This window comes from Centropristis striata, chromosome 13 (assembly GCF_030273125.1).
Source record: "Centropristis striata isolate RG_2023a ecotype Rhode Island chromosome 13, C.striata_1.0, whole genome shotgun sequence".
Lineage (NCBI taxonomy): Eukaryota > Metazoa > Chordata > Actinopteri > Perciformes > Serranidae > Centropristis > Centropristis striata.
Window position 1 is genome coordinate 19,357,157 of NC_081529.1, and position 23,035 is coordinate 19,380,191.

The window sequence follows — 23,035 nt, forward strand, 5'->3', positions numbered from 1 at the left end:
TATTTATTTTTAAATTAATATAAATAGAAGTGAAGCTCAGCTTGATTATGAAGCAGACACAGGACAAATTAATTTTACAAGCATTTATTTCAGCTCTAAAACTAAAAACAAACAGCAAAGACAAGAAGCTAAACCATGACAGGTGAAAGATATTTGAAAAGGACGACATGGATTTGAAAATGGGATATGATGATGACTGAAGGAGGATGAATGAAACATAGATATTAAATATTAAATATAATGTTTAAAGATGAAGACACTCAGGTGCCTCAGGGTGAAAATGAGCTGCTGGACCCTCAGTAACCTCCCACTGTTCCTCCCACTCTCTCTGTAACATGTTCAGTGTTCCTGTGCTGCAAATATTCAGGCAAACATTTAGGAATATGTCACATCTGAGCACAATAAAATATATGAATAATTGAAGGTTTTAAAACTGGATCCTCCTCACAACCTGGCCTTGAAAACCTGGAAATAAATTTCAAACATATCTTGCCAGTTTATTTATTGTGCTTTTATATTAAATATACCCAGAAAAAATGAGAAATAATTATATTACTGAATCTAACTGTGACACAGTGAAGCTGGAGCTGAAACATAATGCAAAATTAATAATAAACTGCTTGTATACAACAACGGAGAATTATTCATAAATGTAGCATTGAAAAACAACTGGACAGATAAACAAAAACATTATTATTTTGTCAGTTATCTAACAGGATATTTAATGTAATTTCTACAGAAGCCCAGAGAAGAAAGTGAGAAATCATATTCGGGTTATTTGACGTTTGATGTTAGTTGATGTTTTTTAGTAGATGTACTTTTGTGTATATATGTGTAACATGCTATGCTATTAATATGTTTACTATTATATATTTTGCTCTGAAACACTTGTGTCGTGCACAGTTTTCTCCGCTGGTGTTCAGACATTTAGCTACTCGCCCTGTCCTTCAGGAGCCTGCAAATCATGCAAAAAAAATTTGAATTAATACATATTTCTTTTATAAAAAAGGTTTAATTTCCACCAGCAGCTTTGATCCTGGAAGCCAAAAAACATGAATAATTAACGTAAAATAACTTTGTTTCCTCATAGTTGAAACTTTCACTGAGGAATTTTACATATTTATTGGACAAAAATGATAATTTACTGTATTTCATTATTAGTTTTTAAAGGGAGACACAAAAGGTGAATAAGGTATTTTTTTTTAAACTTATAGATATCACCATGAAACTTCCCCAATTTGTAATTTATATTAAAACAATATTTTTCTGCATTGCAAGTTTTCAGAAATGTTATGTTTAGATATGCAAATGAGATGTGAACTCATTAAATATGCACTCTTTTTCATACATTTTTATGACATAAATCTGAACATTTGATAAAGCAAATTTCCAAGTTATTATTTTATTTTGGATATATATTAGATTCAAAGTTAAAAAAAAAAACAATTCCGTCATTTATTAGGGAACAAAATGTTCCATAAATGAGGATATGAATAATATATAGACAAACCCCTCTGCACAAACAGAATATAGTATATATATATATGTATATATATATATATATACATATATATATATATATATATATATATATATATAGTAAGGAATAAAACTGGTCAGTTTGGTGTCTGTAAGTGGAGCTGAAGTTGAGATTTATGAGAAAAAACTTGGACTTTAAAGGTTTTTAGACATTCTGAATGTAAATGACTATTTGAAGACAAAATAATGAACCTAATTCACAGCAGCAACAATCTAAAACATGTTGAACGTATAATATTGTGCAGGAGAGTGGGACCTTTAGGAGAAATCTAGAAAATATAATAAAATATAGACAGAAATGTTTGATTTGGATGTTTTCTTGCACTGTTCTGAAAGAAGAGTTCCATTTAAACAGAAAAGGACGAGTTCAGTTTTTGTCTGTGGCTAAATTCTCCTTTTAAACAGCTAAATCTGAGTATTTACTGTAACATATAGAATTAGGAGGCGCTTTTTACCTTCGTCCCAATCTCTCGGCTCTTTAATCGCATTTTATTGGCCAGAGATTCGGCCACGTCGGCTCTCTCCTCGGCCTCCTCCAGCTCGTGTTGAGCCTTCCTTAATCTGGCTATGTGCACGTTACACTGCTCCTCCTGGAAAATAATCAGGTCAAATGCATCAGTCAGTGATTCAGATTATTTAGTTCTTTTCAGTTTATTTACAAAAAGCAGTTAAAATACAAATAAAATCACAACACACAATAGAATTATGTGAAATGTGAGACCCTGGTGAGCTTGTTTAAGGTTTAAAAAAAGGCTCAGTAACTATTAGAATACACCTATATAAAAGCTTATTTCAATAATTATTTAATTTTAATTTACTATTATAGTTGTTTAGATAATTTCACTCACAGCTTCTTCTGCATGTCGTTTGTAAGCCTTCATTTTGATCTGCAGCTTGTCGACTAAATCCTGCAGCCGGATGTTATTTTTCTTGTCTTCCTCAGTCTGAAAGATGTGAAAAAAATAACTGTTTTATCTTTTACGATAACAAAATGGAACTGAAACCAGAAATGACTGGTCGATATGCTCTAGTTTTACCTGATAGGTCAGCTCTTTGACTTTCCTCTCGTATTTACGGACTCCTTTGATGGCCTCCGATGATCGTTTCTGCTCAGCTTCCAGCTCGTTATCCAGCTCACGGACCTGAAGAGCAAAATTCAGGATTATTTCTATGACTTTAAGCAAGGGCAATGTTAAAATCAGTCTTCAGGATGTTTATTAGCACTGGTGATGAGCTTCTTATGCCAGGAAAAGTTACTTAACCCTCTGAACACAACCAACAGGTTTGAAAAGTAGGTTTTCTTTTTAAAAAATCATCAAAATTACACTGTTTATCAAAGGCAGAAACTGTAGTTTCAACTTTCCGACAGTCCTTGAATGGATCATAAGAAATTAAAGTTTCTGTTACAAAGAATGACCAAAACAAAGCGGAAAATTGTGATATTTCTGTCAAATATTCTACATGTCTCATTTAAAATCTCGCCAAAAATAAACAGTTTTTATAATAACCAGATCCTGTTAAAAACATTAAATTCTGCTCCTCAGAGACACTGTGAAGACATGATTGATTCTGCTGAGACCAACGGTCAAGTGACAAATATTCACTGAAAATCTGTTTACACAGAGCTGAGAGAAGAGGACAATACTTCAATATGTACAATATGTGGAGACCCAATTTATTCTTCCAATATTCATGACACTTGGGAAAGTGTTTTATATAAAACTTTCATTTTACTCCAATTTTAGAAAATAATTTTTATTTTTTATTTTTGTCATTCTAACTGTGTTGTTCTGCACAAAGACATGTTCCAACTTCTAGCCGTGATTGTGCTGATTCCATAGAGCTGCAGGACTTTTTTATATAGATTTTATATATTTTACTGTGAATACAAGACAGCAGCGAGTAAAATATAAAAGCAAAAAAGACCCTGAAACAGCTTCTCCTTTTGATCCTCTAACGTGAAAACAGTTGACCTACCCGAGCCTCCAGCTTCTGCAGCTGCTTCTTCCCGCCTTTCATGGCGAGGTTCTCCGCCTCGTCCAGTCGGTGCTGCAGGTCTTTGACCGTCACCTCCAGGTTCTTCTTCATCCTCTCCAGGTGAGCGCTGGTGTCCTGCTCCTTCCTCAGCTCCTCGGCCATCATGGCAGCCTGGAGGAGCCACAGGGGGATGTTTTTAACTCCATAAAGTCTATGCCATAGCCAGAAAAAGACCCCTGTCAGTGGACCTTACGTCAGTGATGGCTTTCTTGGCCTTCTCCTCGGCGTTCCTCGCCTCCTGAACAGCTTCTTCTATCTCCGTGTGAAGCTGAGTTACGTCTGAATCCAGCTTCTTCTTGGTGTTTAGAAGACTGGTGTTCTGCAGAAAGATAAAAGATGTGAAGTCTGCAGACCAAAAGAGGTTTATTAGATAAGTTTAATCTTTTAACAGCCCACCTGAGAGTGTAGGAGTCCTGCACGCTCGCTGGCGTCCACCAGCTCCTGCTCGGCGGTCTTTCGGCTGCGCTCCGTTTGTTCCACGACGGCTCGAAGCTCTTCGATCTCCGCCTGCATCAGCACCGTGCGGCGCTCCATCATGCCCACCTGCTCCTTCATGTCGTCCTGCCCTCTGACCGAATCGTCCAGGTGGATCTGGGCATCCTGAAAGTGCATTTTTCAATTTCAGGGGCAGAATGTAACTGAGAACATTTGGGGCACCTGCAACCTTCCTTAATTATTTTCTTCTCATGCCACTTTATGCTTCTACGCCACTACATTCATACAAATCATCTACTTTTTACTTGCTACATTTGTCTAACAGCTTTATTTATTTTACAAATTATTTCTTTTGCACACAAGAAATACATTTTGTCTTTATATACACAATAAATAAAAAATAAAAAAATTAATTTATTTTTTAAAAATTATTATTTAAAAACAATTGTGTTTACATATGCCATATACATGATAATAATCATCAATTATTATTATTATTAATAATAATTGGTAAAATACATTTTAAGATAATGGTAACCAGGTAAAATTGAATTGATTATGTAATATAAATATTATTAAAAATAATGTCAATGAGCACTAAATTAAATGAATAACATTTTTATCTTAAATTACAAAGAAAAAAATGATTTTACTTGTTGATGTATGGAAACAATTTACCAACTACTACCCTTCTAAATATTTTTATTATTTATCTATTATCTATATGTGTGTGTGTGTGTGTGTGTGTGTGTGTGTGTGTGTGATTTTTTTTGTTATTATTTCAGCATTTAAAAAAAGATATACTTCCACACATTTCCAGACAAAAAGACGAGTCACTCCTGCATGGAAAACCAGATAAAATTAAATGGATTATGTAAAATAAATCTGATAAAAAATCAGGTTGATGAGCACTAAATTAAATGTATAACTTTTTTAATTTAAAATAAAAATGTAATAATTATAATTCAATTATAATTTAATAAAAAATTATAATTTCCGATTTTACTTTCTGCCATATGGCCACAATTTTCCAACTAGCCCCATTTAAAATATTTATTTATTTATTTATTTATGTTTGATATGTATATATTTACTTTTTAATTTCCATTATTTAAGCAATTTTAGTAAATAAAAACATATTTAAACATTATATTTAGGTAATACTTCATGCAGTAGAAGGTGATAGGTTGCATTAAAACCCCAGACTGTTTTAAACTGAGAAATGTGATGAATAAAACTTTTCATGTGGAGCAGGTCACATATTCCTATATATCTTTGTACTGTTTCTGTACCTTGAGCTGTCCCTGCAGGTTCCTCAGCTGTTTCTGGGACTCGGCCGCCTGCCTGTTGGCGTGACTCAGCTGGATCTCCATCTCGTTCAGGTCTCCCTCCATCTTCTTCTTCACCCTCAGTGCGTCGTTCCTGCTGCGCACCTCTGCGTCCAGCGTGGCCTGCATGGACTCCATCACCCGCTGGCTGTTCCTCTTCAGCTGGTCGATTTCCTCGTCCTTCTCCGCCACCTTCCGGTCGACCTCGGCCTTCACCATGTTCAGCTCCATCTGTGCGCGCAGGATCTTCGACTCCTCTTGTTCCAGGGAGGCCTTTGAACACATCACGGGTTATTTACACCGATGTTGCACGCTTTTTATTTACTTTTTGTCATCTTTTGTACCTCAGCTTCCTCCAGAGACGTCTGCATGTCGTATTTTTCCGTCTCCACCTGCTTCTTGAACTTCTCCAGCTCGTGAATCGTCTTCCCGCCCTCCCCGAGCTGCTCCGTCAGGTCTGAGATCTCCTCTGGTTTTACAGAAAACAAATCGCTGATTTAAAATGTTTCTTGCTCACAAATTGCAGTTTTCTCACAATAAATTTCTCACTTACGCCGCAGGTTTTTACTCTCCCGTTACCAGTAGACCACACACACCAAAACTGACAATAACTACACTAAAATGTAATTTCACACTGTGCAAGATTTTATTCAGGTACATTTTTATTTTAACTTAAATGTGCAATATTTCTTTGTGCAATGGTCTGTCTATACTGCGCATACTGTTAGAGTTGGTTAAATTGTTAATATTTTTTATACTTCTTCTGGTTTATGTTGCTTTTTTCTATTTATTGTTATTCTTTTGATGCTTCTTCTATTTTTCCAATCCACTTTGCTGTTGTACGCTGAAAATTTCCCAATTGTGGGACTAATAAAGGAATATTTTACCTTATCTTATCTTAAAATATGCAAATAAGGTTTTATCTGCCACCCTTATGCAAATCAACACAATGAAGTAAAATAAAAACCCAAAAGGGTTTTTTAAATGTGTTTTTTTGCACTAGTCTGAAAGAAAACTTGTTGTTGAAGCAAAATGGCACAAAATCGGATTCATCTTTTAATCTAGAGTGATTTTATAACCTTAGTTTTCAAATTTTGTACTGCGGTTTTCTCTCAGTAAGACTTTACTCACGCTGCAGGTTTTTATTCCCCCGTTACCAGTAAACCACACACACCAACACTGACAATACTATGTAATTTCACACTGTGCAATATTTTATTCAGGTGGATTTTTTTTAGCTATTTAGCTTAAATGTGCAAAATGCCTCTGTCTTTATTGTATATACTGTTATACTTGGTTCAATTTTTTAATACTTTTGTATATTTCTAGTATTTATAGTTTTGATGTCCATTTTGCTGAAAAATCCACTGTTTTGGGACTAATAAAGGAATATTTTATCTTATCTTATTCTATAATATTTCATTTCATTTTCATTTATCCTTTATTTATTTTCTCGAGGAATCATTGAGGGCAACCCCTCATTTGCAATGATGTCGAGAGTACAGAGAAAACACAAAACAGTACAGAGAAAACACATGCAAAAACATTAAAAACAGTTACAGTGAAAGGCAGAGTTATTGATTATCATAGTTTTGAACTGGCCCATAGTTATAATTGTGTTGAGTTTGAATGAATGTTCCAGGTAGATGCAGCAGAAAAACTGAAAGCAGTTTTTCCAAATTCAGTATTATCTAAAGAAAATATGCAAATTAGGTTTTATCTAAAGGTGAGTTTTGGTGAATTTAACAGAAATTTAACAGAAATATTGTGTTTTTTTACATGTTTTCTTTCCACTTCTCTGAAAGAAAAAACGTTGTTGAAGCAAAATAGCACAAATCATCTTTTAACTTGCAGTGATGTTATAACCTTAGTTTTCAAGTTTTTTTACTCACGCTGCAGGTTTTTATTCTCCCGCTTCATGGTCTCCAGGTGATCCAGCGCCTCCTCATAGGAGTTCTTCAGCTTGAAGAGCTCAGTGCTCAGAGAGCGAGACTCTTTCTGAGAGCTCTCCAGCTCCGCCTGACACTCGTCGAACTTCTGCTTCCACTCGGCCAGAATCTGAACATTAAAACATCAGAAACACATAATTATTGATATTTAAATATAAAGGCATTTGTGTGGCGTTAAGAAAATAAAGAACCTTGTCAAAGTTCCTCTGCTTCTTGTCCAGCGTGGCTGCTAAGCTGTTGGATCGCTCCACGTCCACCATCAGATCCTCCATCTCGTTCTGGAGTCGCTGCTTGGTTTTCTCCAGTGAGGCGCACTTCGAGTTCACCGCCTCGATCTGTTCCTCGGCCTCCTGGAGACGCTGAGCCAGCTTTTTCCTGACAAACAGCAAACTTTGTAAGCAACTAAAATGATGTGGTGTACTTTGCACTTCACTAGAGGGAAACATTTTACTTTTTACTCCACTACATTTATGTGACAACTTGAGTTACTTTGCAGATTCAATTTAATGATACAAAAATATAATCAGCAATTAAATTGTGATATTTTTTCTATAATATTATAGATTAAGATAAGAGGTTATTGATCCTCTGTATGCAATTCATTCACAAGAATCCCAGACCAGTAAATAAATTATTTAAAATTATCTCAGCCTTTACCAGCTGCATCAATAATGATAACTCAAAAATTGTATATATATATATAAACACTGTTCATATTTTTCTTATTATTATTATTTTAAAAAAAGACCAACATTTACAGTGTCCAAGAAACATCATCTGACTTTATTCCAATGTATTAGGAAATTATAAAGGTAATATTTATTTATTTTTGTTTGTCTAACTATAAATACATTTTGAAAAATGATTTAAAAAAATACGAAACTTGGTAAGGAAGTTTATATGTAAGTAAGTAAATAGAATCTTATCTTGTAGTTGCAATAAAATGAGAAGAAAAAAGAAAAAAAGAGCCTACGTAAATAAGATATAGTAAATTAAGTTCCCTTTCCAAGAAACTTCCAAGGATTTTATTTAAATTTATTAGGAAATTAAAAGGGAAATTATTTATTTATTTATTCATTTATATTGATCTAAGTATAAATAATAATTATTATAATAAATACTGAAATAAGTAAGTAAATAAATAAATAAATAAAATGTGGCCTTGAGGAGCTGCAGTAAAATCAGAATAAAAATCAAAAGAGAGGATAAAAGTATCTAAATAATAAATCTAGCAGTCTTTTTGTCTACATCATATTACAGACTGTTAGACTTCTAACATATAGATGTAATGTGTATGTGTATAGTCACTTTGCCTCCTCGAGCTCCTCGGTGCGTTGGATGGCGTCCGTCTCGTATTTGTTCCTCCACAGAGCGACCTCCGTGTTTGCTTTGGACAGACTTCGCTGCAGCTCGGCCTTCGCCTCCTGCTCCTCCTCAAACTGCTCGCGGAGCAGGTCACAGTCGTGGCGTGCCGACTGCAGACTGTGAGCCAGCGCGTTCTTCGCCTAAACAACAGTTTAAATCATGAGGAAAAAGACAAATCTAAAGCAGAAGTGTGTGTGTGAACATTTTTTACCTTTGTCTCCTCCTCGATGAGTCTCTTTAACTCGTCGATCTGAGTCGTGAATCCCTGTTTCCCTCTCGTCAGCTGAGAGATCAAACTCTCTCTCTCTTCCATTTGTCTGGAATATTCAGCTGCAACGAGCCCAACAAAGACACAAAATATTTACATCTGATGAGGAGACACTACAGGAGAATAGGGTCAAAGTTTTAACGAACAGATATCACCATAAAACTTCCCCAGTTAATTATGTTGTCCTGAGATTGTTTGCATTACAAGTTTTAAATCTTGTTTCTCCCTCTTCTTAAAGATTTCTCTAACATCAGAGATCCGCTCTGGCTTTTTTTAAAATCAACTTTCAGTGATATTTTTTCTTTATGATACAGAATGATGATATAGTTTTATGATTTAACATCATATTGCTTTCTAAATTAATATTACCAATAAACAGGAATACTGAATATTGAATACTTCTCCCCACCACTGATTCAAACTCTGTAACTTCATGAATTTGAATAACAGAAGGAGAATAATTACCATTCTCAGTTTGGAATCGAGCCCTCTGATTGGTCAGGTCAGAGATTTGTCGTGTGTTTTCATCATTCTTCGTCTTTAACTCCAAAAGTTGATCTTCAAGAGAGCGACACGTCTTCTCCAGGTTGACCTGGAAAGATTTAAAGGTAAGTCAGTTCAACATTTCCTTGTGATAATAATTAAAAACAAAATAAATAAATAAAATAAAATTAATATAAACTTTATTTATAGAGTACTTCACAGTTAAATATTAAGTGTAGAATAAAAATGCAACACATTAGAACCATGCAAACACACAATAAAAAATAATGAATACATTTATAAATAAAAGTTACTTTAATTTAATAAAAAAATAAAATAAAAATAATAACATTATTACTATTCGTGAATAGTACTGTCAACATCATTATTTGAATTATTTGATTATTTATTTGTTTCATTACTTATTAAATAACTTTTTTTTTGTTGAATTGTTTCCTATTTTTTTTATGAGAAAATGTTGTAATGTCATATTGTTGTGTTTATGTTTACTGTTTTGTCATTATTAAAACACAACAAAATAAACTATTTGAAAACTTAAACTTATAAAACAAAAAACTATTCAAAAAATATATTTAAAAAAAAGTAAAAATATAAAAACAAAAAACATATTTAAAAAAAATATAAAAATGAAAAATGAAAAAAATAACAAAAAAAACAATTGAAAAAATATATAAAAACAAAAAAACCCCACATCTGAACTGAATTAGAAACCTTTGTTTTTGCGACTGTCTCCATGTTAACGGACAGGTCGTCGTTCTCCATCTTCATCTCGCTCTTCTCCTTCTCCAGCTTCTGTTTGATCCTCTGCAGGTTGTCGATCTGCTCTCCGAGCTCGGCCATGCTGTCCGCCTGCTTCTTGCGCAGCGCGGCGGCTGTGGCCTCGTGGTGCAGCGTTGACTCCTCCAGGTCGCGCCGCAGCTTAAGGAACTCGGCCTCGCGCTTCTTGTTCATCTCCACCTGCGCTGCCGTGGCTCCTCCGGCCTCCTCCAGCCGCTCGCTGATCTCCTCGATCTCCCGGGAGAGGTCGGAGCGCTGCTTCTCGATCTTCGCTCGGACGGCTCGCTCGGCCTCGACCTCCTCCTCCAGCTCCTCGATACGAGCCTGGAAACACAAAGTACAGCATGCACACACAAGGTTCCCTCTCCGTCTCATGGATGTACGACTTTACTGAGAGCTTTCTCACGTGGAGCTCCTTCATCTTCTTCTGCAGCTGGTTGTTGATCGCCTGCTCGTCTGCAACTTTGCTGACCAGCTCATTGTTTTCAAACTCTTTCCTGCAAGAACCAGACACCATCAGTTCCTTTTATTATCCTCCTGCACGCTGTAAACAATCAGAGCATTAAGCTTACTTCTTAATCTTCTCCTCAGATTGCTGTTTGTCATTTTCCAGGTCCATCAGGGATTCTTGAGTGAGTTTCAGGTCCCCTTCGAGCTTCCTCTTGGCTCGCTCCATGTCCATGCGGATCTTCTTCTCTTGCTCCAGTGAACCCTCCAGCTTCAAAAGCAGATTGCACAAAGTTAATTAAAATGTTGTTGAGTGTCTCAGTGAATGTGGTGTTCTGTCTGCAGCAGCTCACGTCGTCCACTTGCTGCTCCAGTTTGACCTTGGCTTTGGTCAGAGAGTTCACTTTGTCCTCCTCGGCCTGCAGGTCATCCAGCGCCTGCTGATGAGCCTCCTGCAGGGCTCGCTTTTCTTTGGTTAGCTTGCCGATGTTTTCGTCCTGAGCAGCCAGCTCCTCCATCAGGTTCTTAACCTGCAGGAGGTCGCACGCTTAATTACACATTCATTATAAAATAAAAAAACAAATAATAGAAAAAAGGCTGAGCGAAAGGATTAATAAAAAAAACAACAACAAAAGAGACGCTATTTTTATCACCATTTAAAATAGTTATCAACAAAGTTATAGTCATCTAAATGTGGTAAATAATGTTTGCTAAGTTGACTATTTATTTTTATTTTTATATATTTTTTCTTTTTTGGTGTGCAACTACAAGGTCGCCCTAGCCTGGCTAACGCCAGACTATATCACAAATGATGATAGTCTGAAAACTAGCAATTCATTTTTCTGTAGAGGAGGCGTGCTTAACGATCCCCCAGAGCCGTTTATTGGACGCTAAGAATGTCTACCAAAAGCGTCTGTACATAGCTCTTAGCCAATCGTATCAGTTATACCAGATGACGTATGTAGAGCGACAGAAATTGATGTTTACATAGCCAGACTAGCCCATCTCTACTTTGAGACTAAAATGCTCAATTCTGCAACGTTTTTCTGCAGCATGTTCTGACTCTGGCTGCTCTTTAGTTTCAGCTCACAGTCTACCGGCAGTGTTGGTGTGTGTGTGTGTGTGTGTGTGTGTGTGTGTGTGTGTGTGTCTGTGAGAGAGTGTTGCTTGCTGCTTTGCTTCTCCAGTTCTTGCTTTCTGCAAGATTATCTATTTTTACGCCTTATTTCCCCCTCATGTCATTCAGCCACACGCGGGCAATAGACGAGCTACTGCGGGTCTCTCAGCCGCTCCGCTGTCCCCCGGCTCGTAGCGAGATCTCCGGCGTTACAGCAGTGAGCGGTAGCGGGGCTAGTTGGTAGATTAGGCTTTTGCCAAATCCTGTCGGAAGCAAGGCTAAAACATCCTTTTTCGTGGTGAAACAGGAGTGTAAAGTCAAACGTTGTTCTTCTTTTAAAATAAACTTTGGCTCTAAACTATCTAAAACACTGTCTACAGCTAGATCCAAAGAGAGCTTCACGTCTGCTGCAGCCATGTTGGATCCGTAAGAAAACTACAAAACTACAAGCTTCCATCTGTCGAGTAGTACGCGTCATCGTCTTGCCGTCCCTCCCCGTTCTGTGATTGGATCCCTAAAACAGGGCTAAGAAACGGCCTTAGTTGCCAGACTACCTGCATGTTCGAAATGAAATCGAGCGTGCAAGGCAGTATGGGTATACCCAGGTCGCCCATAAAGTTGGAATAAAATATTTTTACCTCTTTCCATGAAATGATTGTGACAATGTGATTTATTCTTGACAGATAAAATATTTATCAATTTATTATTCATTAAGACGGAAATTCATGGAGGTACAAACAAACCATCTGGTTGAAATCACGAACCTTGTTCTCGGTGGCGTGCTTCTCCTTCTCCACTTTGGCCAGAGTTATCTCCAGGTCATCGATGTCTTTCTTCAGTTCGGAGCATTCGTCTTCCAGCTTTCTCTTCTTGGCGGTCAGCTCGGCGTTCATGTCCTCCTCGTCCTCCAGCCGCTCCGTCACCTCTTTAAGTTTGGCCTCCAGCTGGATTTTGCTCTTGATCAGGCCTTCGCATCGCTCTTCTGCATCACACAGATTTTCTGAGTCCTAAAAAAGGAAAATCATTGATGCATGATCATTGGATGATTTTACAAACATTAGTGGCTTCGTTTCACTCACAGATTGAACTTGCAGAAGGAGATTATTCTTCTCCTGCAGCAGAGAAACCATCTTCTCCTCCAGCTCCTTCCTCTTGGAATCCGACTTCACCAGATCCTCTTTACATTTGACGAAGTCCTCCTTCATGGTGGCCATCTCCTTCTCCGTCTCGGCGCTCTTCAGAAGCGGCTTTATCTTAAAGAAGAGCTTCATCCAGGGCCAGTGCTTCACGTTCATGAAGGCTCGCAGGTTGTACTGCAGGATCCAGACGCAGTCTCTGAGAGAGACAGCAGCAAGTTTTAGAGACATTAGTTCAGTTTCTATCATTGCAGAGGAGCGTGTTTAGTATTGATCTTACTTTTGAGCGATTAGATTGGAGAATTCTTTCCTCATGAGATAACCGCGACACACGGCCTGAGTCTGTGTCACCAGAGAAACCAGTTTCTCATCTCGCAGCTCCTCCAGAGTGCCGAGTAACCCGGCTTTGAAGAAAACCTGCAACAACGTGATGAAGTCATGATGCATGTAGCCAAATATTTGTTTATTTAAAAAAATGTTTTAATTATTTTCCTCTGAATATTCCTGGTATGTTATTTACTGGTTTTGATATTAATTTGTTGCTTCTATTCAATGTGTATTTAATTTTATTGTATTTATTTTTTATTATCATTTTTTAAATTTTTGTTGCCAGGGATGTTGATCATCTGTTCATTACCATAAGTTGATTGAAATTATGTTATTATGTTTTTACATGTTATTACATTTTTTCTCTTTTTTTTTGAGAATACCTAGCATGATCGGGAAAATTGGCCTTGATACAAGGATTAACTAAAAGGGAAAAAAAGAAAAAAAGAGGAAACAAACAAACAAACAACAATTTGATTGAGAATCATAGAAATTTACATAAAAAAGCTCAAACCCATAAATGCTTTATAAATTGTGTTTTGGCTTCATTTTATTGTGGCTCTGTTTGAACCAAAAGGAATCCATTTAATTTTCTATATTATTTCCCTCTGAATATTCTGGGTATTAATTATTTAATGTTTTAAGTTATTTTTTATTGCAATTTTTTTAAACTTATTTTTATTTATTTATTCAAATGTTTTCTCTGTTTTTTGAATAGTTATAAATGTTTGCTTAGTCTGACTGGAAAAAACAAACACTTGAGCACTCAAAAAGGATTAAGATCACAGTTGCAATTATTACAAATGAATAGTTGTCTCCAGGTAATACTAGTCCGGTGTGACTGGGACTATATTGTACCTTTGTGGCTCCAAATCTGTACTGCGTGTGGTCAATGTCGATTGAACCGAGAAGCTTCTCAGCAGCTTTCTTTCCGTCGATGAACTGTCCCTCAGGGATGGCACTGGCATTCAGGATCTTGTATCTGTTCAAATTCAGAAAAGATGAACAATCATAAACTGGAATAACTCAATATTGGTTGTATTTATGTTTCAGGCAGGAATTAGTCCTGACCTCTGCTTGAAGTCTGCATAAATAATCCTGCTGGGGAATCCCTTCCTGCAGATCCTGATTCCCTCCAGCACGCCGTTACAGCGCAGCTGGTGGATCACCAGGTGGTTGTCCATGATACCTGCAGGGACATCAGCATGAAGTGACCAGAAACAGACACTAGGAGCATCCTGCAACTAGAGATGTCACAATAACAGAAATGTAGTTGTCGATACCAATTTCACGATTCTTTGATATCAGGTTAAAGAAACAAAACAAAGTAATAATAATAAGGGGGAAAAAATCATTTATTTTCTTCCTGGCCTTATTATTTTTGAAATATCTGGATGACAGTGAACTCTTGTCTCAATATCTGCGGAAGCCAGTTTTCCTGTGTTTCCAAAGTGAATTCTGATAAATTTACCCTGTAAAAAAAATATAAAATCCACTGTGAAACTGCACAAAAAACATATCACAATAAAGATTTTGGGAAAAATACATGTTGGAAAAGTTCCTGAATCACTTCATTGACTATGTATTGTTAAAATATCCCATTTTGAGAGCTCATACTTACAAATTGTTTTAGACTGTCTCTGCGGGTTGTAAGCGATTCATAGAGCCATAGTTACATCCGTGTCTCTTATTTTTCTGTGAGTATCTTTCCCCTCCAATTCTCTACTTTTTGTTACGGGTGTTGAGAGAAATGTGTAGTGATGACTTGGCAGTCCGCTAACTTAGCGAACTAACATAGTTCTCGCTGCTCTGTATCAGCAATACTGGACTGAAAAAACGTGCATGCAGGCTAAACCGCATAAAGACAGACTTTGCCCTGTCTCCGTCCAAGCTGTAGCTCAGAGAGTCAACTTTTAGCGGCAGAAGCTTCATGTGCTGCAGCATGGAGGGACACAGGTATCTCCGAAGTACACTTTCAGAATTTAGGCATCGACTTTGTACCAAAGTATCAGTTCTTGTGACAGTTCTTTCATCTTTGATTGCACCAACAAGAGCCTTTTTTCTGCAGTCTTTCTCATAAACTCGTACCTGGTGTTTTGATCTCATTTGGAATCAGGCAGCGCACAAAGTGAGGATGGGTGCTCCTCAAGTTGGTCATCAGTTTTCCGAGATTTTCCTGCAGGAGATAAATTCTTATTACATCTTTTCAGGACAACAAAGCCACATCCAAACACATTATTGTCACTTCGATACCCTGAAAACAGCAGACACCGTCTGAAACGAGCCGCCTTTCTTCTTCGCTCCTTTCTTTGCACCTTTGCCACCAGCGTCTCCACCCGATTCTACAAATAAGACAGAAGAAGAGTTTTTTGATAAGTGCCATTATATGAAGTCTGATCTCCACATTCAGGACAACAGAAATACTTTTTGTTCGTTATTCCAAAGCTTTGAGTGTGTCGTACCTGCATCAGTGCCAGAAAATGAAGCATATAAGTACTGCAGCAGTTTGGTTGACGACTTCTGGTAAAGTTGCACCACCGACTCGTTCAGAGGGTCTTTGTTCTTCTCCAGCCAGCCACTGATGTTGTAGTCCACCATGCCGGCGTAGTGCACTAGAGTAAAGTGAGCCTCGGGTTTCCCTTTGACGACCTTCGGCTTTTGGAAAGCGTTGTTTTTTCCAAGATGTTGGTCGTACAGTTTGTTCTTAAAAGAAGTGTCTGAGGCCTTTGGGAACATGCACTCCTCTTCCAGGATGGAGAAGATCCCCATTGGCTGTTGAGTGTATTGTTCATTAATTATGGTGCTTAAAATGAGGTAAAACATTCACTGATGTAGCAGATTAATCCTACCTTTTCAATAAGCTCAATGCAGGCGGCCAGGTCCATGCCGAAGTCAATGAACTCCCAGTCAATCCCTTCCTTCTTGTACTCCTCTTGCTCCAACACGAACATGTGGTGGTTGAAAAACTGTTGCAGCTTCTCGTTGGTGAAGTTGATGCACAGTTGCTCCATGCTGTTGTACTGTAAGAATCAACTTGTGACATATCAACATAAAACTCAGAAGCATCACCATTATCGACTGACCAAAATTAACGTAACTCACATCAAATATTTCAAATCCAGCGATGTCCAACACCCCGATGAAGAACTGCCTCGGCTGCTTCGTGTCCAGCATCTCGTTGATACGTATCACCATCCATAAGAACATCTTCTCGTAGACGGACTTCGCCAGAGCACCAACTGAATTGGTGACCTGATCAGGAGAGTCAAAGGATGCAAAATGTAGATTTTTATGCAAACAGGGTTATTAAACTTGCACAAACTGGACATGGGTTGGAGTGGAATGGAGGGCGATATACCCAAACTAATCAGTTGTGAGTGACCACTGGTGAGAAATGTCTTTTGAGACGATTAAAGACATTTTCGAGAAGCAGTTAAACATGTGTTAGCCACCTACAAAAAAGACGGCTAAAGCAAGCTATATTTGAAGTATTTTCACCACCTTACCTTGCAGACAGCACTTTTAGTTTACACTTAGGAAGCTAAATAACTGAAGCAATTATCGAGATAAGAGATTCTCAATTCAAAGCCACCAGACTCCATTGACAAAAATGGCAATTTTCCTTATAGAACACTGGAGTTACTGGTCTAGTACCACCTCTACCAGTTAGATTGTTTGTGTTGTTGTGTGACTTAAACTTGCAACTGCATTAAACACAGTATCTCGGTGCATGCCAGTTGCTTCTTTTTTTTAATGGACATTTATCAGGCACTAATTCTACTGGATGTAGCTAAATTGTTTGCAAGTTATGCAGGAAGATGATGACGACATTCTGAATCCTATTTATGACTTTGATTAGTCATCCAACTCCAACTAGCGGAAACTATAGCAGTACACAATACCAAATGGTTACAAAAACACTGAACAATTTGACATACAGGTCTAGGTAGCAACTGTTTCCATGTCTGAGTTTGATAAAAAATAACCACTAACAACATACTCAGAGGTGCCCCTACCATACGATGTGCCTAAGACACGTCGTCTTGTTGACGAGACAAAAAGCCTCTTTGCTCAGCATCACTTTACCTCCACCTTGTATGCATTATTTCCTTGTATTAGCACACCTCATAATGCATTATCTCAAGTAAACTCACGGTACCTGTGGGACCGTCTGTCCTTTGGTGACGTACTCGTTCCCGACTTTCACTCTGGGGTAACAAAGTCCTTTCACCAAGTCTGCAGCATTCAGGCCCATGAGGAAAGCAACTTTGTCTGCCACTGATAACAGATAAACATTAAATTGTATTGATATCATCTGAATGTTTTTATTGACAACAAAAAGACTTAAGTGTTACCCTCGGTGCCGTCGGGCTCCGCCTGCTCCTCCCGCTGCTTCTGCTTGAACTTCATGTTCCCATAATGCATCACAGCTCCAGTCAGCTTGTAGATGGATAGTTTTTCTTCATTGGTGAAGCCCAGAACATCAGTGGCAGTCTGTTATATTACATTTAGTGTTAGTAGAAGCCAATAAAATGCACGTCTATGACTGAAAGTGGCGAGATAAACTCACATCTGTGGCCACCAGCTCTTCTTTGTCGTCAATGCTCGCCACAGTGATCTGCCCCTGACTGATCATCGGGAAGTCATACGGGTTTGTTGTTATGAGAAGCATTTCTGAAGAGAGAAACAGGTAGAATAAGTCAGTTCATGTATTAAAAATAGCTCTATTAACAAGATAAATTGTCTTCTTCATACCTATGAGCTCTGCTTTGTGGCCGGTCATTATCTGATAGAAGATGTGGTAGCTCCTCTCTTCAGACAACTGGAATGTCACTCTTGACTTTTCCAGCAAATCTACATTGAATATATTATAAAATGATGATTTTCAGGTGTAAGAATATACATATAATTAGCATTACTATTGTCGAAGAGACCTTACACGTTTCAATATCTGCGGAAGCCAGTTTTCCTGTGGTTCCAAAGTGAATTCTGATAAATTTACCCTGTAAAAAAATTATAAAATCCACTGTGAAACTGCACAAAAAACATATAACAATAAAGATTTAGGAAAAAATACAAGTTGGAAAAGTTCCTGAATCACTTGATTGACTATGCATTGTTAAAATATCCCATTTTGAGAGCTCATACTTACAAATCGTGAGGAGTTGTCATTTCTCACAGTCTTGGCATTCCCAAAAGCCTCTAGCAGAGGATTCGCTGAAATGATTTGATCTTCCAGCGTCCCCTGGAAACACAGCCACCTTAATTTTAAATCCTATTATGTTTTTTCTCCCTCTTCGAGTTTATCTTGTTAAGGGATTACCTGTATTTTGCCAGAAGAGTGCTCTTTCTTGTCGCCTCCAGCCACTGCGATTGTCGCAAAGTACTGGATGACACGTTTTGTGTTCACAGTCTTTCCTGCACCGGATTCTCCGCTGTGAAGACAGAATATAAAGTAATGTGAAAGAGATAACAATCATACTGTAAGAAAATCTTTTACTAATATGCAACAGGACTCACGTAATCAGGACAGACTGGTTCTCACGATCTGTCAGTGATGAAAAGAAAGGCTTGAGTGACAGTTTTGTCATTTTGACTTTGGACATAAATGCTTTCAACATTTTTGTTTCTGCTTTTCTCAGTGGTTTGAAGTTTGGATTGGAAAAATGGGATGAAACATAGCAATACTTAGCCCTCTGAACCACAAAACCCATCAGCAGGTTTGAAAGGCATGTTTTCTTTAACTTTTAAACCCACCTGCCATGTTAGGGGAAGGCTTTGGATTAGACCAAAATAAATTTGAGTCAAAGCTTGTAATAGAAGAACTGCAAGCCCGAAATGCATGTTTGAAGCTTAATTTGAAAGGTATCGTCTTCTAGTTTCTGCAGTCGATTAGCAAGTGGCTAAAACACAACCAAAACTACATCAGTTAAAAAGACAAGGATGGATTTCAAGAGTTTAAAATTACACTTTTGACACATTTATCTTAGCTAGAAACTGCAGAACAAAAGTTATCATTGGATTTACAAATTCCTTAAAGTCCTGGAATGAATCATGTGTGATTATTCTTGCTTCTGAGACCAAAAAAAGCAAATCTAAGCTTAAAAAATAGTAATATATTTAATAAAAATAACTTTATTCTGCATGCCTTAACATAGATTAATTGAATCTTTGATTGGCAATCCGTAAAATGATCTATTTTTAAACTTGAACTTTAAAACTTCTTTATGCGATAAAGAAACATTTAGGTTTGGGTATATATACTTTTAAAATTAAAATTAAAGCTACAGTTGGTAATATTTATTGAAAGTGACATCTTTCCATACTTATTAATGTTTAAAAAACACATTTTTTTCAGATTCTGACCCTGTCTGAAACACTCAAAGTCTCAAAGCTCTTTAATTCTGCAAAAGGCTCAAATAACTCCTCACTTTTTCTTACCTGTAAGCATATTTTGATATGCGTTATCAGAGACAGAGAAAATATGAGGCGGGGCCTCCATGCGCTTCTTCCCTCTGTAGGCCGCCACCACCTTCGGGTCATACACCGGCAGCCACTTGTACGGGTTCACAGTGACACAGAAGAGCCCAGAGTACGTCTGCAGACCAGAATATACAGTGCGTGAGGTAAGAGAGGGAGAATCAAATAAAGGAGATGAAAGTGTTTCCTCTTATTACGCACATAAATCATCCACGCTGCATAACGATCTTTGAGGTTAAACAGCACAGAGGGCTCGTTGAGGTGCGTCATCATGGCCATGTCCTCAATCTTGTCGTACTTCGGGGGATTCATGGGATGGCAGTCCTCCTCCTTCACGGTTACAATCTGGAAAATAAAGTGGGATGAGAAGATGAAATGATATCGATTGGAGAAAATAGGTTGTCTTCTGTAGATCTGATATGATTCAGCAACAAGGAAAGAAAAATAGTATCAGAGAATAAACTACTAAACAAATAAAGGACCAAACCTGATGAGGCTTGAATGTGAAATGTGTTCAGAGATTGTAGTTTAAATCATACTACAAATGAACTAATATCAAAAGTATTTACCCCAACCTGTGTTAGGAGACTGTTTCAACAAAAAAAATATTTCTATCCCAGCTGAGATTATTTGGCCTGCTGAGGCAAAGCAGGCAAGCTTTAGATGCCATGTTTTTCATCAATGTCAACTTTTTTGTCAACAAACTTGAGGACATGTGACTGCAGATTAGCAGCCACTGTACCGGAGACTGAAATGTTGATATCAGAGACCTGGCTGCACGAAAAAAGCCCCAACTTTGCTTAGCCGTGGAGCTACGATGCAGACCCAACACCTGACTCCAAATTGCCCCGGCTGTTGCTCCTCTCTGCCAGGCTGTTGTTCTCTGTGCACTTTGCAGAGCAAATAATCTCCACCGGGATGGAACTATACTCTCTGCGGACCTGTTCATTGCAGCATTCTCTTAAATGCAGAATCTCAGTTCTTGTGTAGGTCTTAATTTTAGTTTGGAAAGTTTGCTATACATGTTTAAGGACATGGCAGGTTAATTGCGTGTCTAAATGCACTCAATTTTGAACAGTGTCAATGCTGCATATAGTAAATTATGCATTACTTGCACAAGATGAAATGCTGCGCTTTACGTAATTTTTGTAAGTGGCCAGTAATTACAAGTTGCACCCCTTAAATCCTATACTTGTGTTTTTACCTGTCAGGACCCATTTAACAAAAATTATGTATTCTTTCAAAGCATGGCAAGCAATATTTACCTCATCAGCTGCAGTCTTCACCGTGACTTTGCCATCTTCTTTGTTCTGAATGAGGCCTTTGATGTACAGCTCCTTGGCGTCGGGTACAAAGCAGGCAGTTCTGGCATCAAATGGGCGGTTCTGAGCCTCGATTCTCTCCTTCTCCGGTTTGCGGAGAAAGACGGCCGCTGGCCCATACTGGGCCATCTCAGCATCACTGCTCATATCGATATCTAAAGAGGGGGAAAAAGTGAGAAAGTGATTAAATGCAATTAACTAAACATTGAAAATGATTAATCTAATTTGAATCTCACTTACCGGGTTTACAGACCCCAGTAGGACTGACTCAGACACCAATGTTGACAGAAGCCAGAGAAAGTGATAGATCTTACCAACGATCAGTGAATGGCAGGACTCTAAGTGAACACCAGCGGGAGGTTGAGGCTCCTTTTATCAAGACGAATGTGCTGCTGAAGCAAACCGGATGCTCCAAACTTGGCAATGTCACTCCATTGTAAATGTCAATCAAGTCGCATTATCGATCTCTGCTCTACACTTAAAAATGGCGCAGGATCTTCTGGTGATAATAGGAACATGTCACCAGTGACAGGTGATGATCCTCAAGCACTATTTTTACATGCCTTCCATTACTGTCAAGAACTGTCATCAGATACTTAACGTTTGTGTTTGCTGCTCAGTGGGACTATGTCTCATGTGTAATGCATAATGATAAGCTTAATTTATGTCTTAAATGTGGAAATGTTGATTTAGAGATAGTCATTGTGTGAATTTATGGGTATAAGGCGTACGTAACTCAGTGTCTCCATGATGCATCATGACCTTCATGTTCATACTGGACCACCTGCTCATTCGCCTCCAAGGCACCTTGCTTGGATTAACTCCTGGATTAAAGTTCAGACAGATGTCAGTACAGTGTTGACATTACTTTTTTTTTTCTTTTTTTTTAAGTGTCGTGAGAAAATGAACTTTCTGTGCAGCTGAACGAATCCAATTGCTTTTTATTGGGGAAAGTCAATACAATTGCTTTTAGGTTGTTATTCTTCAATGCATACATCGTTTAAATGTGTCCTGCCTATTGCTGTCTTACAATAAATCATTTAATTCCAAGGTTCTCAAGGTTAAGTACTAAAGTTTTCTGTGACACAACATGTAATGCAACTGGTAGATTAGATTTGTAAGGCTCAGTACGTAAAGACAAGATTTAAAAATGACCTTCGGTGCTGCTGTTTAATGGTCTAATGGTTTCCATTGGGAAGTAAGATTACAGAAGCAGCTATTACCAATAGAGCATAATGGTGACATCAATTTTTTTTATTGGCTTCGGTCCCAGAAGTGAATTTTCTGTTCATTTACTTCATTGACAATTCAGAAAATCCTTATAAAGTCCTTATAATCCTTATATAAAATGTTTTAAGCCTGGAACCAAGCCAACCAACTGCGAAATGACCTTTAAACATTTAATTTGGAATATAAACATACTAACATAACCTCTGTTATCCAATGGAAAACCCAATAACTGAATAACTATACTGAAAAATATAATATATAAGACAAGAAATGTACAAAGAATACAAAACCTGTCCATGGAATTTCTTCATTTCGGATTAAAAACGTATGACAAAGAAAATGAGAAATAAGGCTCCTGAAACTGTTTTAAATTGTCACATTTATTCTTTAATTTGTAGTCATAAATGTAATTGAAAAAGCTGCCAGTATTGTAATTTAAATACTTCATTAGTAGAAATTCTCAAACCAGTTCTGCAGCTTAATCCACTTCTATTTATTGTGTTGCTGTACTCACAATACTTGGTTCTAGCTTCACAGAGTCATGGCATTACAATTAGACGAATAGTGGTGCATTATCAGCATAATGATTAGATAAGAAAAACATTAAAACATTGGCTTTGTTATAACTTGTACAAAGAGAACAGAAATGGTCCAAGAATTGAACCCTGTGGCACACCTCCAATTCAATTGGGCCCAATGTAGAGAGGCAGCGTACTTGATATTGAAAATTTTTGAATTTTAATTTTTTTAAAACATTTGGTTAATGACTAAATC

General features: G+C 37.5%; 1 protein-coding gene across 1 annotated transcript; it reads right to left on the bottom strand.

Moving 5' to 3' along the window:
* Nucleotides 1-77: 77 nt before the first annotated feature.
* On the bottom strand, nucleotides 78-21,178 carry LOC131982765 (myosin heavy chain, fast skeletal muscle-like). Its single transcript, XM_059347358.1, has 39 exons — nucleotides 20,975-21,178; nucleotides 19,911-20,054; nucleotides 19,671-19,827; nucleotides 18,750-18,777; nucleotides 18,553-18,664; nucleotides 18,382-18,474; nucleotides 18,169-18,232; nucleotides 17,985-18,083; nucleotides 17,800-17,903; nucleotides 17,585-17,723; nucleotides 17,389-17,507; nucleotides 16,332-16,481; nucleotides 16,079-16,249; nucleotides 15,692-16,001; nucleotides 15,483-15,571; nucleotides 15,318-15,405; nucleotides 14,301-14,418; nucleotides 14,088-14,211; nucleotides 13,183-13,319; nucleotides 12,846-13,101; nucleotides 12,531-12,773; nucleotides 11,003-11,179; nucleotides 10,775-10,920; nucleotides 10,609-10,699; nucleotides 10,137-10,526; nucleotides 9,387-9,513; nucleotides 8,865-8,983; nucleotides 8,597-8,793; nucleotides 7,480-7,663; nucleotides 7,232-7,397; nucleotides 5,684-5,808; nucleotides 5,304-5,612; nucleotides 3,973-4,176; nucleotides 3,770-3,895; nucleotides 3,517-3,687; nucleotides 2,577-2,681; nucleotides 2,388-2,483; nucleotides 1,995-2,129; nucleotides 78-955 (listed from the first exon to the last, which is right to left on the bottom strand). The coding sequence occupies exons 1-39, from the start codon at nucleotides 21,176-21,178 to the stop codon at nucleotides 932-934; spliced, it is 5,841 nt and encodes a 1,946-aa protein (XP_059203341.1). The 3' UTR covers nucleotides 78-931.
* Nucleotides 21,179-23,035: the final 1,857 nt, after the last annotated feature.

Excerpts from the sequence above, each read along its gene's own strand:
- LOC131982765 (XM_059347358.1), bottom strand. The coding sequence starts at position 21,178 with ATGAGCAGTGATGCTGAGATGGCCCAGTATGGGCCAGCGGCCGTCTTT. Across the intron at positions 18,778-19,670 it reads ATATCAAAATATGCTTACAG|ATCGTGAGAACCAGTCTGTC; the intron begins GTAAGAAAAAGT and ends CATCACTGACAG. Across the intron at positions 11,180-12,530 it reads AGCACGCCACCGAGAACAAG|GTTAAGAACCTGATGGAGGA; the intron begins GTTCGTGATTTC and ends GACCTCCTGCAG.